The following is a 16807-nucleotide window of genomic DNA, read 5'->3' as shown; positions in this document are numbered from 1 at the left end:
TTGCCACTTCCTGTTAGCAGGAGGATAATATCCCACAAGTAAGAATGAATCCGTGAACTTGTCATATCTTGTAGAAGAAAAGAATTTAGCACTTACCTTAGAAATCTGCCCGGCAGGAGGGCAGCTCACCCGGCTTGCGAGGTCCTCCTCCTCACATTGGCCTGTGGAACAAAAAAGTACTGAGTATATTCTCTTCCCTCAGACTTTTACAAACAGGGCAGCAAACAATCTATGGGAGGCGCAGTGAGAATTATGTCCCAGAAGTTCCCATTGCTCTAAAGCCACCAAAGCTCTACTGTAGAGACTGATATGGACTACGGCTATACCCTAGGACAAAGCAGTACAATCTTGCATTACTTTAAAAATAATAAACTCTTGATTGCAGAATCTACTCTAACACCTCACTTTTCCACTTCCTATCACTAAAGTAGGCAAACAGAATGACTGTAGTGGGAGGGAAGGGAGGAGCTATTTAACATCTCTGTTGTGGTGCTCTTTGCCTCCTTCTGCTGACCAGGAGGTGAATATCCCATTAGTAATTAAGATGATCCGTGGACTCATCGTGTCATAAAAAAGAAACATTCTTCCTTTAGTAGCAATTATTGAAAGACTTGTGAGTTTTCTACCTACTCCAAGATGGAAACTGTATTCAACGAGTACATCTATATGGAAGTGTGAACATAATGATAGTATAGTTTGTGGCATTATTTTACACAACAATATATTTTCCAGTACATACAGCTACTAAGATTATTAGTAATTTCATGGAAATCCAATGATCTATATTATGTCAGTTGGCTTGATCCCCATTCATTTCAGCAGCATCTTTTCATAGGGACATAATTCATAATAGTGCAGTAATTGCTATGAAGCAGAGTTTGAAAAATAGGCTGCTTTATTTATTCATTTTAAATATATATTGACCCACTCAGTTTTGCTTACTCCTGCACTTTTCCAAAAAGCAGCACAAAAAAACAAACACATACAGGACACAAACTAATGACTTCCATTTGCCTTTTTCAGTATTGCACCCGTTATCACTGCATACTATTTTTTCCCTTGTTTTCATGTTATATAACTAGGAGGCCTTAAGAATAGATCACCTTATGAAACATGTGTTCTTTTACAAACAAAACAAGCATGTGGAAAAAATACAAAAATATTTTAAAAACAAGTAAAATGTTACAAGAATACCCACTCTGACAATTAACAAAAAGTGTATACAAAACAGTATTTACAGGTCTGCAAAATAACCAACTATACATATTTACAGACAGTAGATTTAGATAAGCTGTGGAAACCAGTTATATATCTTTTGTCTGATCATCATCTTCAAGTTTCTTGATTTCATTTTTCAAACAGTTTATGGTTTCCCGGCTTGCTTTTAATCTTTCCTTGAGTTCTGAGATTTCAAAGCTGCTCTTTTTCTTTGCTGCTTCTACCTTGTCTCGTGTTTTTGCTTCCAGTTCTGAAACTAAAACACACATAAAAGTTTAAAAGTAGAAAATTAAATTAAATGCCGTTTTATGTATGTACTAGACATGCAATTTTCCATTTTCTTTTTTTTTTTTTACTGGCACAGTAAGCGGCATTTGGCACAAGATTTATTTGTAAAAAAGTGCAGGACCAATATCTGTGCAAATCCAGATAGGTTTGCAGCCAAATGCACTATATACATATATATACACATACACACACACATATATACAGTATACATACATACACACATATATACAGTATACATACATACACACACACATATACAGTATACATACATACACACACACATATACAGTATACATACATACACACATATATATATATATATATATATATATATATATACACACACACACACATATATATATATATATATATACACACACACACACATATACATACACATATATACACACATATATACACCAGGTTTTGCTTTCTACATTGTGCTAATGTGCCATTCTAATGCAAAAAAGTGATATGTTCTAATTTGATAGAATAATATAATTATATATATTATACTCACATGTATGCAAACTATAACAGCTCAAAAGTAGATAATCACATTCTTTAATTAAAATGACATAAGGAAATTAGCAACTATTGGCCTTGTGCTTGTAGCTCCCGAGTGGGATTTCACCTGTGTGATTAAAGTGAATGTAAAGTTTCATCAAGTACTGGTGAAACTCGAAAAATTAGAATATCGTGCAAAAGTTAAATTTATTTTCACTAATGCAACTTAACAGATGAAACTAATATATGAGATAGACTCATTACATGCAAAGCAAGATAGTTCAAGCCGTGATTTGTCATAATTGTGATGATTATGGCTTACAGCTCATGAAAGCCCCAAATCCAGATTCAATTATGAGAGGACAACTTGTTAGTTTAGCTTCTTTTGTCTTTAGGATGATAAAAGGAGTGAGCTGGCCTAACCAGGTATAATTTCTAAGCCACTTTAAATGTTTCAGAAGGAATATTTTTTTATCAATCAGAAGACTATGTGACTTTAATAATTAGCTTTTACAATCTAAAACAATAACATTGTATAGCTGTTGCCAATATAGGGTTATAATACAGCTTCCTTGTTTACTTTTCATAGAGAAGACACTGGAAAAAGCTAAACAGGACTACGTGAATCAGATTAAAGTTTATGCCAGGGCTTAAACGTCAATTGCATGTTAATATGAAATCTTGTGACTTAATTACCCTTTATGGTAAATAGCATCTTACACATACAAGTTGAAAATGACAGATTGTTATTTTTGGTTTTTTTTTGGGGGGGGGGGGGGGGGGTTTGTTTTCTCAAAACCAAGTCAGTCAAGTAACGCCAGAACATATTCCACAGCAGTGTTCTCCCCAGGGCCTTTTTAGTGGGCGCACCATCCAGCTGATTTTACTGACCACCCAACTACAATTTAAGCCAATATTAAAAGGGACGGTATACTATAAAATTGTTTTTCCCTTAATGCGTTTCCAATTACTTTTTTTACCAGCTGCAGAGTATAAAATGTATGATATTTGCTTTTTTAAGGCTTATTTGTGTATATGAATTAGCTAATTTTGTGTTTTGAAGCCACAACCTAATAAAATGGGTTGAGCTTGTAGATACAATATGATCTCATTACTTTATCACATTGTGTACATATACCTGCTTCTTTATCTTATATCTGTCTATAAACCAATCACCAATACTTGGAAAGAACAATGGAAAATTAACATTATTACCTTATCTCTTCTATAACCCACTGGGAGTGTAATTTCTTCTACTGGCTGTGTTAACACAGCTTGGCCTTGAGGCCAAAAACTTTCAGGATGGGTGGGGATACCACAGGCTAAATAAACTATTTCAAATGTTAATATAAGGCTAATGGAAATACTTGTAAACAATTTAATACACGCCAGCAGGTAAAGTGGATAATTGGGAAGAAATTAAAGGGGAGAAAATTTGAGTAAACTGTCCCATTAAGCAAATATTAGTTAATATGAAATGTTTTCAATATTTGTTGCTCACATTATAATTTAATCAAATTTATTTTAAACTAGCAATTAATTTGTGCTTTGGATAGCTAAACGTTTATAATGAAAAGTATTTCACTGCTTACACCTGTCTTCATCATAATGCCACCTGGCTGGCAACATTTTCTGTGGAGAACATTGCACATCTTATGAATTAATACCAAGTACCTTATTATACCAAGCACCACATGTAGGAACAACAGTCATCATTTTTTTTAGACTTTTCTTTTTGCTCTGTAGCTATACAGTACAACATAGAGCTTTATGATAGCCATCTTAGATTAGAGATAAAAAGTTGTATGCAAGACGTGTGGTTGATTGTGCTTGAAAAACTAGATGGTGATGGATGTAATGCTTGGCACCAGGATGATATATAGTGCAATCATAACTGGCTTCATCAAGAAGGTATGATTATATTTGAAACTCATTGCGCTCCACTACACCTATATTTTTTACAGATTTGTTAATGGTCGTTCCTGCCATTAACATCTGTGTTAAGTGCCCAAAACATAAAATCCCGCACAGGAAAAGAAAACCTATTGCCAAGTGGTTCAAATGACCACAACAACTTCAGAAATACGGTTAATATAAATGTTTGCATGTGTAAATTTTTCCCATGTCTCTTTTTGTTACAGAAAAGTAGTCTCGCTAACAGGAACAAGAGGTGTATCGCAGACCTGACTGAGGGCATGGTCAAGATTTTAAACCTACACTAGCCAATCGTGTATAATTTATAAATACTCTACTGCCCCTGTGATGAATCTCATCTTATGATCGTGTCTGTTTGAAAGCGGAAAATGTTATCTAATTTTCCCCCCTTTTTTCTGCATATGTTGGATGAATGTTTAATGAGATACTTTCTGCTCCACTGATTGTAATGGAAAGTCACTCCAAACTTGAACACGGGAAGAGAGGGGGCAGAAATCAATTTGAATTGTGCAATTTAAGTTCTGATTTTGAGTTAAGTATTTTCCTCGAGATCTTAGTTTCATAAACATGTATAATTGAAGCTAGGCCTATACCCTAGCTGGCTGCCTCTTCTACCTTTTGTCTTCGAAATCTCCACTGCACTTTCACCAGTCTGGGGAACTTACCATAATCAAATGTGCGAGTCTAGAGGAGGATTAAATGCAAACCTGGGGTTAGCAGCACAATGTGATACTGTTGAGTTTTGGGAGTAATGTCCATATGAAAGCTGAGGAAAGTTAATGAAACTCCTATCCACAGTATCCTTCCACTGATGAACTCTATTTACGCAATTGTGGTGCACATGGAGGAAGTGCATCCAAGGCATCTGTATAAGCTTGTTCTTAAAGGGACATGAAACCCATTTTTTTTTCTTTCATGATTCAGATAAAGCAGGCAAACTTTCCAATTTAGTTCTGTTATTTAATATATATATATTGCTCTCTTGGTATACTCTTATTATTATCAGGTGTTTGTAGCGCCAACAGGTTCCACAGCACTATGAACATAGGTGGTATATAAAAAAACAATTACAGGGATCAAATGGGAAGAGGGTCCTGCCAAGAGTTGCACTGTTGTAGTCGGCTCTTATGAAGGTGAACTTCAAACAGCTGGGCTCATAGGCTTACATGCTATGGGGTTTAAGGGGATAGCAGTGGAGATAGGAAGGTTAGTGTAGGTTGTATGCGTCCCTGAATAGTAGAGTCTTCAGGGAGCACTTGAAGTTTTTAAAACTAGGGGAGAGTCTTGTGGAGCGAGGCAGAGAGTTCCATAAGATGGGAGCCAGTCTGGAGAAATCTTGTAAACGGGAATGTGAGGAGGTAACAAGAGAGGAGGAGAGTAGGAGATCATGAGCGGAGCGAAGGGTATGGGAGGGAGAGTATCTGGAGACAAGGTCTGAGATGTAGGGGGGAGCAATGCAGTTGAGGACTGTGCGTGTCAGAGTGAGAATTTTGTGTTTAATCCTGAAGACAAGAGGAAGCCAGTGAAGGGATTGGCAGAGAGGTGCGGCAGATGAAGAGCGACGTGCAAGGAAGATGAGCCTGGCAGAGGCATTCATTATGGATTGTAAAGGAGCTAGGCGACAGCTAGGGAGACCAGAGAGGATAGAGTTTCAGTAGACGAGGCGGAAAAGGATGAGAGAGTGGATTAAAATCTTAGTTGTGTCTTGTGTAAGGAACTGTCATTTTAGCGATGTTTTTAAGGTGGAAGCGGCAGGCTTTAGCCAAGGACTGAATGTGAGGAGTGAAAGAAAGATCTGAGTCAAGTGTGACCCCAAGACATTGGGTATGTGAGGCTGGGGTAATGGAGTTATAAACAGAGACATGGGGGGTGGAGATTTTGGAAGAAGGGTGGAAAATAAGAAGCTCCGTTTTGGAGAGATTTAGCTTGAGGTAGTGAGAGGACAGCCAAGATGAGATATGAGAGAGACAGTTAGTGACACGGGTTAGCAAGGAAGGAGATAGTTCTGGTGCAGAGGTGTAGATTTGGGTATCGTCGGCATACAAATGATAATGAAACCCATGGTACTTTATTAAGGAACCTAATGAGGACGTGTAGATTGAGAAGAAAAGAGGACAGAGCCTTGCGGTACCCCAACAGAAAGAGGTAACGGGGCAGAGGATGCCCCAGAGAAGGCTATACTAAAGGTACGGTTAGACAGATAGGAAGAGAACCAAGACAGAGCTGTGTCGCAGATGCCTATGGATTGGAGAGTATGGAGCAAAAAAAGAGGGTGGTCGACAGTATCAAAGGCTGCAGACAAATCAAGGAGGATAAGTAGAGAGAAGTGGCCTTTGGATTTTGCTGTAAGTAGGTCATTGGTAACCTTAACAATTGCTGTCTCTGCTGAGTGAAGGGGGCGAAATCCAGATTGCAGTGGGTCAAGGAGGGAGTTTAATGTAAAAAAATGGGATAGACGTGCATATACTAGCTTTTCAAGAAGCTTTGAGGCAAGAAATGTTGAAATGGATACCTAGGTAGGCTAAGGAGCTACCGATTGATGGCTGCATATATATGCTTCGTTATTAGCTCACCCAATGCATTCAACTACTTCCCAGTAGTACATTGCTGCTTCTTAAAAGGTTACTAAGAGATTGATGCAAATTAGATAATATAAGTAAATCGGAAAGAGGTTTAAGATTATATTCTATATCTGAACCATAAAAGAAATATTTTGGGTTTCACATCGCTTTAATGATCATAAGTTATAACTGCTCACAGCCAGAAGTACAATTTTTCAGGCGTCAGGCCATCATCATGGTGTCTGGTATTTTTTGAGCACTACCTTTCTGGGCCAGGGCTTGGTCAATGATGACCGTAGAAATGTAATAAATATGTTTAAAAAGGTTAATTGCAATTACCTCTGCTTTGCCAGAGAGGCAGCTGCTGGGTGCACAAAAGCAATGAGGAATGTTCAGAGGTTTAGTGATGCATAGGGAGGAACCATTTACCCCCCCCCCCATCCATTTCACACTGCTACAAAAATGGGTTATCCAACGCGAGGTGAAAAACGTGACAAGGCATGAAAGGTTCTCCTACTACAGCACAGATAAGTCTATCAAGTCATATCTGACTTGATAGAGTGATCTGTGCTCAAGCAGAAAAATGCTTAAATTCATGGATTGACTGTGTGAATGAGAGTTAGACCCCTGGCATAAGGTTGTAGATAACTCAGTGTAAAATTTGATATTTCTGCAAAAAAAAAAAAAAAAAAAAAAAAAAAAAAAAAAAAAAGGATTTTACAAATGCTTTAAACCTTTACTTTGTATGGATTTTCACAATTTGTATACAATAAAATTGCAGTACATATAATATGTGTTTTCTTTCCAATAAACAATGTTATACAATTTAATATCTTTATTTTACACTGTTGCATTAGTAGTGGTGAGTCCCTTAAATAGCAAATTAATTTATATAAACTTGCTACCTTTTATATAATATATACAATTTTTTGGAAGTCTTCAATCCGATCTAATTGAGAACACATCACAACACAACATGAATTAGATTTAAAGGGACATGAAACCCAAAATGTTTCTTTTGTGATTCAATCACACAGAGCATACAATTTTGAAAAAAGTGCTGCCAACTAATGCTCTTTCAAAACTACTGTTGTGCCATATAAAGCTGCAGACAGTGAATTGGAAAGTTGTTTAAAATTACATGAAAGAAGACGTAGTGTTGCATGCCCCTTTAAAAGGTTTTTTTTTTTTTTTTTTAAAAAAGGTCTAATTTTTCTACAAGCACAATTAAAGGATCCATGCAGTCTACCCTTTTTATACAAGTGGTTCAACATACAAAAAGAACACGTAATCAAAACTAAATTAATAATAAAAAATCTATAGAATAATAATAATAATAATAATATTTGTTATAAATTTTTGGTGCAACAAACTATAAATAAAAAAATGGAGTTGTGTGCATGTGCGAGTTTGCATATGGGGAGCTTTTCTTTTAAGGAAGTTTTCTGCTTGTATTTTGTAAATGTTTAATAAACTTTAATGTTCTGCAACTCTTGTATTCAAGGTGCTTCATATTCCATCTATAGAATTGTTTGATTTTGAGTGCATATTATTTTCCAGACTTTTGGAGCCTCTAGTTTGAAGAGGCCGCTTTTGGAATTACTTATTTTTATTGATCAAAGCCTCAAAATGATTTTCAAGAATATACATACTCCGTAAAAAAGAAAACATCTTATAAATAAAAAGATTTTTAATCTGGAAATACATTTTAACATAGTCTTGCTCAAAAAGTATAGTTTTTTTCATTTTAAATTAATTCATTAAAAAAAAAACAAAAAAAAAAAAAAACTTACATTACCAGTAAAGATAGCATGTTGAAAGCTCACATAAATCTATCCAAAAAGTGACCTTGTAGGATTATACTTACACTCTGTTTCATGCTTATAAGCACCAAGAGTTAACTGCCGAGATGATGTTAAAAGCTGCTGCATCATTGCTGTAGGGTCCTGGAAAATCTATTAAAAAACAGGTAATAAATTAACAGACCCTTGTTTTGCTTTATTGTCCTATAATAAATACCTGATGTAGTTATTGTACGCACAAAAGTTATCAAACTCATTTTGGGTACTGAAATCTAATATATAAGGAAGAGGAGTTTAAAGGTAACAGAAGACCCTTTTTGATTGAAGATAAGAACCATTGACCCAACAAGCCTGTTAAAAATATTTCCTAAAAGTATAAACCTTCTCTAGTTTGCATGATAGCCTTGTGCTTATCCCAGGCATTCTTGAAGTCCCCTACAGAGTTTGTCCTAACCACTGGGGAACAAAACCTATTTTTCACCCCCATTTCACTTTGAAAACCAAGGTAAAACGTAGCTATACAGTACAGGGGAAAGCTTTTTCTGATCAGAACAGATATTCCCAATATACAAAATGCTAGCAAATTAAAGTAATTTTTGCCCATGTCTCACTATCTTCCCAGGTAAAATAAAACATAACATCTGATATTGTGACACTGTTTAAAGGTTTTGCTTAAAGTGATTGTAAAGTCAGCCTCCTGTCTAAACAGCTGTGTAACAGTTATCCCAAAATAACCTGACTTTCATTCATCAAATTTTACGTTTTCTAATGGATACCTGTATTTTCTTAATCTTCTATTAATTTTCGGCAAAATCATCCTCCTCCCGGCATTCGCGCTCCGTTGCTGCCTTTTTTGATTGACGTCTTAATAGCCAATAACGGCTCTAACCACGGGGGGACCCACCCCCTTACCATGACGTAATACGTCCTTATTGCGCATGCGTTCGTTTGCGGTGCAGAGCTAATATATTGTAAGCTCGTGCACATTTTGCACGTGCGCAATAGAAGTAAACACGGCGTCGAAATAGGATTATATACGGAGTCCTGTCATTTCCTCTGTATTTTAACGCTAAGATTAGTGGATCTGAAAGGGCTCCGTATATACGTTTTATTTATTTTAGCTATGTCACCAACTATGTTTATGAAGAGAATGCAATATAGGAGTAACGCATGCGCAATGCAAAATATACACAGGAGCGCGCAGTGCCGATACGTAAACAGCGGGTGGGACCGCTGTTTACGTAATATGGAGGAAAACTAGCAAACAGTGAGTGGGAGGAGCAGGTAAGTGAATGATCGATATTAAATATATATCATAAAAACGAAATCATAGATTATATTAAAAATTTATTGTGGCGGTATGCTCAATCGGATGATTCCCTACCAAACTATATTATACAAACCTGAAAAATTTACATTCACTTTAATGCCATTTTAATTGCCAATGTTTTAACACATAGGGGCCAAAGATTGTTCAGCCATAATTGATCTCTTTCGCATTAAGTGCACACACACTTACTATATATTGTTTTTTAGAGGATAAATAGGGCTTTCTTTTGACATTGAACTATAATTTAATATGAATCAAATCTAAGTGTGAGAAAGACATTTTTTTCTAAACACACACACACATTTTGTATTGTAAATATCATAATCCCTCAATCCAACCAACCAATTCCCACTTGCTGATTACAGCAATAACAGTGATCAGCACCTAAAGGGTTAATATATTTTTTTTACTAAAAGATATATATATATATTTTATTTTTTTAAGATACTTATATAATTGTTTATGACACTTTGTAGGAATGATCTCTTTGCCTCTCTCGCCTCAGATCACACTGAGGAAAGAGAGAGGTAGAGGGAAATGCAAACAGCCAATGATTACAATCATTGGCTGTCACATTGTATCAGTGACTGCCTGTCACTGCAATCACATGACTTCAACGGCACTGATTGGCTCCTGGGGGCTTGCTTGCATTGACAGGCAAGTCCCTGTGTCAAATCCAAACGTGTAAGTTTTACGAGGGGGAGCAAGGGGGTCACAGAAGTTAGGACGTTCAATGCTGACCTAGTGTTAAGAGGTTAAAGGGCCACATATAGATAACATAGTTCCTAAAATGGCCAGTTACACAGTGACAGATTTAAAACATTTTGCAGGTAAACCCTCCATCTACCGTATTCCCTTCTTCATTCCCACTTTGAGCTACATTGTTTGCCTGGTCATCTGAAGTACCCGAATACACATTCTTAGTTGCAGCAAAACCCAATGCTGCAGGCAACATGTAAGCTATGGCCCATCAGTTGGTCATCTACTTTACATTAAGTACATCAGCTATATATATGACAATGATACAGATTCTTACCATTTCATCATAGAATTCTGAGACCACTGTCTTCTTCCCTAGCATTACATTTGTGTCAGACTGAAAAAGCTTCAGCAAATGATACAAGGTAACCTGTATTGTGAAAATAAAAAAAATAAAAAAACATTTAAATATTAATATGTTATTCCACAAAATGTTCATATGGACAATTAAAGGGACAGTAACAATTTTCAGATATTAATATAAAATGTTTAATTGTATTAAAGTAAAGCAAATTTGCAATATACTTTCATATTTATTTTTTGTTTCCTTTTCCTATAATATAAATCTGAATATTGTGGGCTTTCCAAATTCCTGTTAAAAATGGATGTGCAGACTCAGCTGTAATCCACCGTTATTGGATGCACAATCTAGTAAGATATTTATAATTGTCCTAATTGGTCTTAGCAGAAAAAGAAACCTAAGTTACAATATGGTGGTGCCCACTGCTTTATGGACATTAAAATGTTACCCTTATTTTTTCAATATTTAAAGATAAAAGGTCATTTTAAAAAATGCATGTATATATTATTCTCAGGCTAATATTTGCTCTTAATACATCATTCTATCAATGATTTATTTTGTGTTTAATGTCCTTTTAACCCCTTAATGACCGAGGACGTGCAGGGTACGTCCTCAAAAAAAAAGGCAGTTAATGCCTGAGAACGTACCCTGCACGTCCTCGGTGTGGAAAGCAGCTGGAAGCGATCCTGCTCGCTTCCAGCTGCTTTCCGGTTATTGCAGTGATGCCTCAATATGGAGGCATCCTGCAATAACCATGTATGGCCATCCGATGCAGAGAGAGCCACTCTGTGGCCCTCTCTGCACCGGAGATCATGGCTTCCTTCGTTGGTGGGTGGGAGCAGGACCGGGAGGCGGGTGGCGGCCATCGATGGCCCTGGAGATGTGCAGGGGGGCGGGATCGTGGGCGGGGATGTCCGGAGGTGTTGGGTTGGTATGTGGGAGGGAAGCTACACTACAGAAAAAAAACTGCGAAAAAAAAAACAAAAAACATTTTTTTCTGCAAACTGGGTACTGGCAGATAGCTGCCAGTACCCAAGATGGCCCCCAAAAAGTCAGAGGGGGACGGTTAGAGAGGTGTTTGGGGGGGGGATCAGGGAGGTTGGGGGATAAGGGGGAATACTACACAGCAGCATATGTAAATATGCTATACAATTTAAAAAAACAACAACAAAGATTCCCTTTATTTTTGGACTGGCAGACTTTCTGCCAGTACTTAAGATGGCGGGGACAATTGTGGGGTGGGGGAGGGAAGGGAGCTGTTTGGGAGGGATCAGGGTGTGATGTGTCAGATGGGAGGCTGATCTCTACACTAAAGCTAAAATTAACCCTGCAAGCTCCCTACAAGCTACCTAATTAACCCCTTCACTGCTATACATAATACATGTGTGATGCGCAGCGGCATTTAGCGGCCTTCTAATTACCAAAAAGCAATGCCAAAGACATATATGTCTGCTATTTCTGAACAAAGGGGATCCCAGAGAAGCATTTACAGCCATTTGTGCCATAATTGCACAAGCTGCTTGTAAATGATTTCAGTGAGAAACCTAAAATTTTGAAAAGTTTTACGTTTTTTTTAATTTGATCGCATCTGGCGGTGAAATGGTGGCATGAAATATACCAAAATGGGCCTAGATCAATACTTTGGGTTGTCTACTACACTAAAGCTAAAATTAACCCTAGAAGCTCCCTACATGCTCCCTAATTAACCCCTTCACTGCTGGGCATAATACACGTGTGGTGCGCAGTGGCATTTAGCGCCCTTCTAATTACCAAAAAGCAACAACAAAAGCCATACATGTCTGCTATTTATGAACAAAGGGGATCCCAGAGAAGAATTTACAACCATTTATGCCATAATTGCACAAGTTGTTTGTAAATAATTTCAGTGAGAAACCTAAAGTTTGTGAACAAAATTGTGAAAAAGTGAACAATTTTTTTTTATTTGATTGCATTTGGCGGTGAAATGGTGGCATGAAATATACCAAAATGGGCCTAGATCAATACTTTGGGGTGTCTTCTAAAAAAAATATATACATGTCAAGGGATATTCAGGGATTCCTGAAAGATATCAGTGTTCCAATGTAACTAGCGCTAACTTTGAAAAAAAGGGGTTTGGAAATAGCAAAGTGCTACTTGTATTTATGGCCCTATAACTTGCAAAAAAAGCAAAGAACATGTTAACATTGGGTATTTCTTAACTCAGGACAAAATTTAGAAACTATTTAGCATGGGTGTTTTTTGGTGGTTGTAGATGTGTAAGAGATTTTGGGGGTCAAAGTTAGAAAAAGTGTGTTTTTTTCCATTTTTTTTCTCATATTATATATTTTTTTTATAGTTAATTATAAGATATGATGAAAATAATGGTATCTTTAGAAAGTCCACTTAATGGCGAGAAAAACGGTATATAATATGTGTGGGTACAGTAAATCAGTAAGAGGAGAATTACAGCTAAACACAAACACCGCAGAAATGTAAAAATAGCCTTGGTCCCAAACGGAAAATGGAAAAGTGCTGCGGTCATTAAGGGGTTAAAGGACAAACAGGATTATTAACAGTAATCCTTTGATGGGCTTGATAAAAGCTTAAAGGGACAGTCTAGTCAAAATTAAACTCTCCTAAATCAGACAGAGAATGCAATTTTAAACAACTTTTCAATGTACTTTTATCATCAAATTTGCTTTGTTCTCTTGGTATTCTTTGTTGAAAGCTAAACCTAGGTAGGCGGCTTATATGATAATTTCTAAGCTTTTGAAAGCTGCCTCTTATTTTAGTGCATTTTGACAATTTTTGCACAGCTAGACAGCGGTAGTTAATGTGTGCTCACTCCCGTGGCGTTATTTATGAGTCAGCACTGATTGGCTAAAATGCAAGGCTGTCAAAAGAACTGAGATAAGGGAGAAGTCTGCAGAAGTAAAAAGTGTATTATTACAACAGTGTTGGTTATGCAAAACTGTGTAATTGGTAATAAAGGGTTTATCTAGTCTTTTTAGATAACGTATGCGCAATATCTATCTACCTGTCAACTGCAACCCCCCACCGCAATAACTAATAAAGTATATTAACCCCTAATCTGCCAACCCCCACATCGCAATAAATCTAATAAATGTATTAACCCCTAAATCCGCCATTAACCCACATCGCAGTAAACCTAATAAAACTATTAACGCCTAATCCACCAAACCCCCACAACCCAAATAACTTATTTAATGACTAAGTCCCCTAATCTAACACCCCCTAAATTAACCCCAATTACCTAAATTAAAAAAAACACTGTTACAATAAAAAAAAGCTGACATTACTTAAAAATAAAAAAAAATTTACAAAAAAATTAATCTAAGATTACAAAAAATAAAAAAGTCTAACATTACATAAAATAACAAAATTATCCAAAATAAAATATTAAACCTAATCCCTATGAAAATAAAAAAGCCCCCCCAAAATAAAAACACCCCCTAATCTAATGCTAAACTACCAATAGCCCTTAAAAAGGCTAAGTTAAACAGCTTTTTTACCTTAAAAAAATACTAAGTCCCCCCTCTAACAGTAAAACACACCACCCACCAAACCCTCCAAAATAAATAAACCTAACACTAAAAAAAACTAAATTACCCATTGTCCCTAAAGGAGCATTTGTATGGGCATTGCCCTTAAAAGGGCATTCAGCTCTTTTACTGCCCTTAAACCCAATGTGGGTTTGATGGCGGATATAGGGGTTTTACGTGTCTGGTTTATTTTTGGGAGGCGGGTTAGACTTACGGGAGATTTTATATATATTTTTTATTTTCGTAGGCGCCGGCAGTTTCTAAAGTGCCGTAAGTCACTCGGGACTCCAGAAATTTGTATTTACGCTCATTTCTGGACATCGCTAGTTTATCCAATTTACGGCACTTTATGAACTGCTGGCGCTGTATATGCGATACCCTGATGTGTACGAGGTGAAATTACGGGCGGCGCGGGTTTCAGCATTTGCGCTGACTCTTGCGCCACATATGTAATCTCGCCCATAAAGTCTAAAAAAATCCCAAAGATTTTGTGTGATTGCTCTCCATGCTGGTAAGTTTTTGATTATCAGGCCCTTAGAAAGAAGACTTGAAAATTAAAATGCTATTATTTATCTCTTGTACCTCCCACTGAGAGTGTATTTTTTTTCTGCTTGCTATATTAACATAGCTTGTATTTGGCCAATACTTAAGTATAGAAATTTTCAGCATAGGTAGGTATACAACAGGCAAACGAAAATATTTAAAATGCCAAAATAAGGATAAATTAGCTATTATTAAACAATTTAATACACTCCAGCAGATAAAATGGATAACTGGGAACAAAATAAATTGCCCCTTTAAAGGGACAGTCTAGGCCAAAATAAACTTTCATGATTCAGATAGAGCATGTAATTTTAAACAATTTTCCAATTTACTTTTAGCACCAATTTTGCTTTGTTCTCTTGGTATTCTTAGTTGAAAGCTTAACCTAGGAGGTTCATATGCTAATTTCATAGACCTTGAAGCCCACCTCTTTCAGATTGCATTTTAACAGTTTTTCACCACTAGAGGGTGTTAGTTCACATATTTCATATAGATAACACTGTGCTTGTGCATGTGAAGTTATCTGGGAGCAGGCACTGATTGGCTAGACTGCAAGTCTGTCAAAAGAACTGAAAAAAGGGGCAGTTTGCAGAGACTTAGATACAAGATAATCACAGAGGTTCAAAGTATATTAATATAACTGTGTTGGTTATGCAAAACTGGGAAATGGGTAATAAAGGGATTATCTATCTTTTAAAAAAATAAAAATTCTGGTGTAGACTGTCCCTTTAAATATGAGCTCTGTGGGGGCGGAGCCTGGCTGAGCTCTAAGATGGAGGTGTAGAGGGAGAGCTCCGTGTTGTTAAGAGCAAGTTAGATGCTTACAAATGACCACAGTGACTTTTAGAGCTGCATAATTGGGAGATAACAAGGACTCAAGACCAACATGTAAGCAGCAGCATCAGTTTACCTCCGGAAGAAACTATAGCGCTTTGAGAAACGGCAGAAATATGGAGGCCTACACACGATGCCATTAAAACATACCCAGAGCGAGTTAGCACCCCAGGACACTACCGCGCCAATAGAACTGTAGGTCTTACACAAGAGACCCCTGATAGCCCAGCTTACCGATCACTTTGCATCACCCGGCGCACGGAGGCTGGCAAATTCCCTCACAAAATGAAACAATAGTAAGCCACACTGTCAGGTATTAAAGGATGATCAACCACAGGGCCACATGTTTTAATTAGTTTTAGCTGGGTCTTCCCTTGAGTTACACACACCGGCACACAGATAAATGCGGCTGTGAAATAAAAACAGCACATGTCTTAATTAAACCTGCTGGGAGCTACCCATAAAATATTTATATAACGCAAAGGGGAGATTACAACAAGGTTGTCAGCTATAAAGTTAACCCTCCAATACCAGAGGGTGGGAGCCATGGAGTAAAATACATAAACTGAAACGCTCTTATTATTGTCCTGGGTCACAGCTTTTTAGAGAGGGCGACTCCTAGCAAACAGAGGGCACATATCAGTGACGCCAGAGATAAACTTTGCTTAACTCCTAACCTTGAGCGGGTACTATTAAAAAAATTCTATAAATCTATCCTACTTCCCAACCAGAGGATTACATAGACTCTGATTAACCAGGATACAAGTATGTCTGTGAGGCGAGCCAACAAAATGGATAAAATCTCAAAATCTATCCCTGTAGACTCTTTTTTCAAACAATCAAAGGCAAATAAAATGTCTGAAAACTTGGAAACAGATAACGAAGAAGATAATGAGATAGAAGCTAATTCTACATTTCAGGCAGATCAGATCCCAGCTACAAAAGCTGATTTACAATCGCTGGTCTCCAAACAGGACATTAATGCAAACTTTGAAAAATTATGGAGCAAAATGGATACTTTTCACTCTTCAATGACCGCCAGTCTTAAAGAAATTAAAAATGATATTACAGAAATTGGCAACAGGGTTGATACGATAGAAACACAGCAAGAAGAAATAGCAGAAGATATATCCGGGCTATCTCAAGCCATGTCCTCAAACAAGCAAGAAATTATGGATCTCCACGAA

The 16807-nt window shown here is 36.9% G+C and overlaps 1 protein-coding gene across 1 annotated transcript in view; it reads right to left on the bottom strand.

Moving 5' to 3' along the window:
- Positions 1-877: 877 nt before the first annotated feature.
- The window catches only part of YEATS4 (YEATS domain containing 4), a 67526-nt gene continuing 51596 nt past the window's right edge, over positions 878-16807 (bottom strand). Inside the window, exons 5-7 of the mRNA XM_053716824.1 lie at positions 10678-10770; positions 8377-8464; positions 878-1474 (exon numbers count right to left, since the gene is read on the bottom strand). Of these exons, the coding sequence (XP_053572799.1) occupies positions 1305-1474; positions 8377-8464; positions 10678-10770 (351 nt within the window). The 3' untranslated portion in view covers positions 878-1304. The remainder of the gene's footprint in view (positions 1475-8376; positions 8465-10677; positions 10771-16807) is intronic.

This window comes from Bombina bombina, chromosome 6 (assembly GCF_027579735.1).
Source record: "Bombina bombina isolate aBomBom1 chromosome 6, aBomBom1.pri, whole genome shotgun sequence".
NCBI lineage: Eukaryota > Metazoa > Chordata > Amphibia > Anura > Bombinatoridae > Bombina > Bombina bombina.
This window is presented reverse-complemented; position numbering and strand designations above follow the sequence as displayed.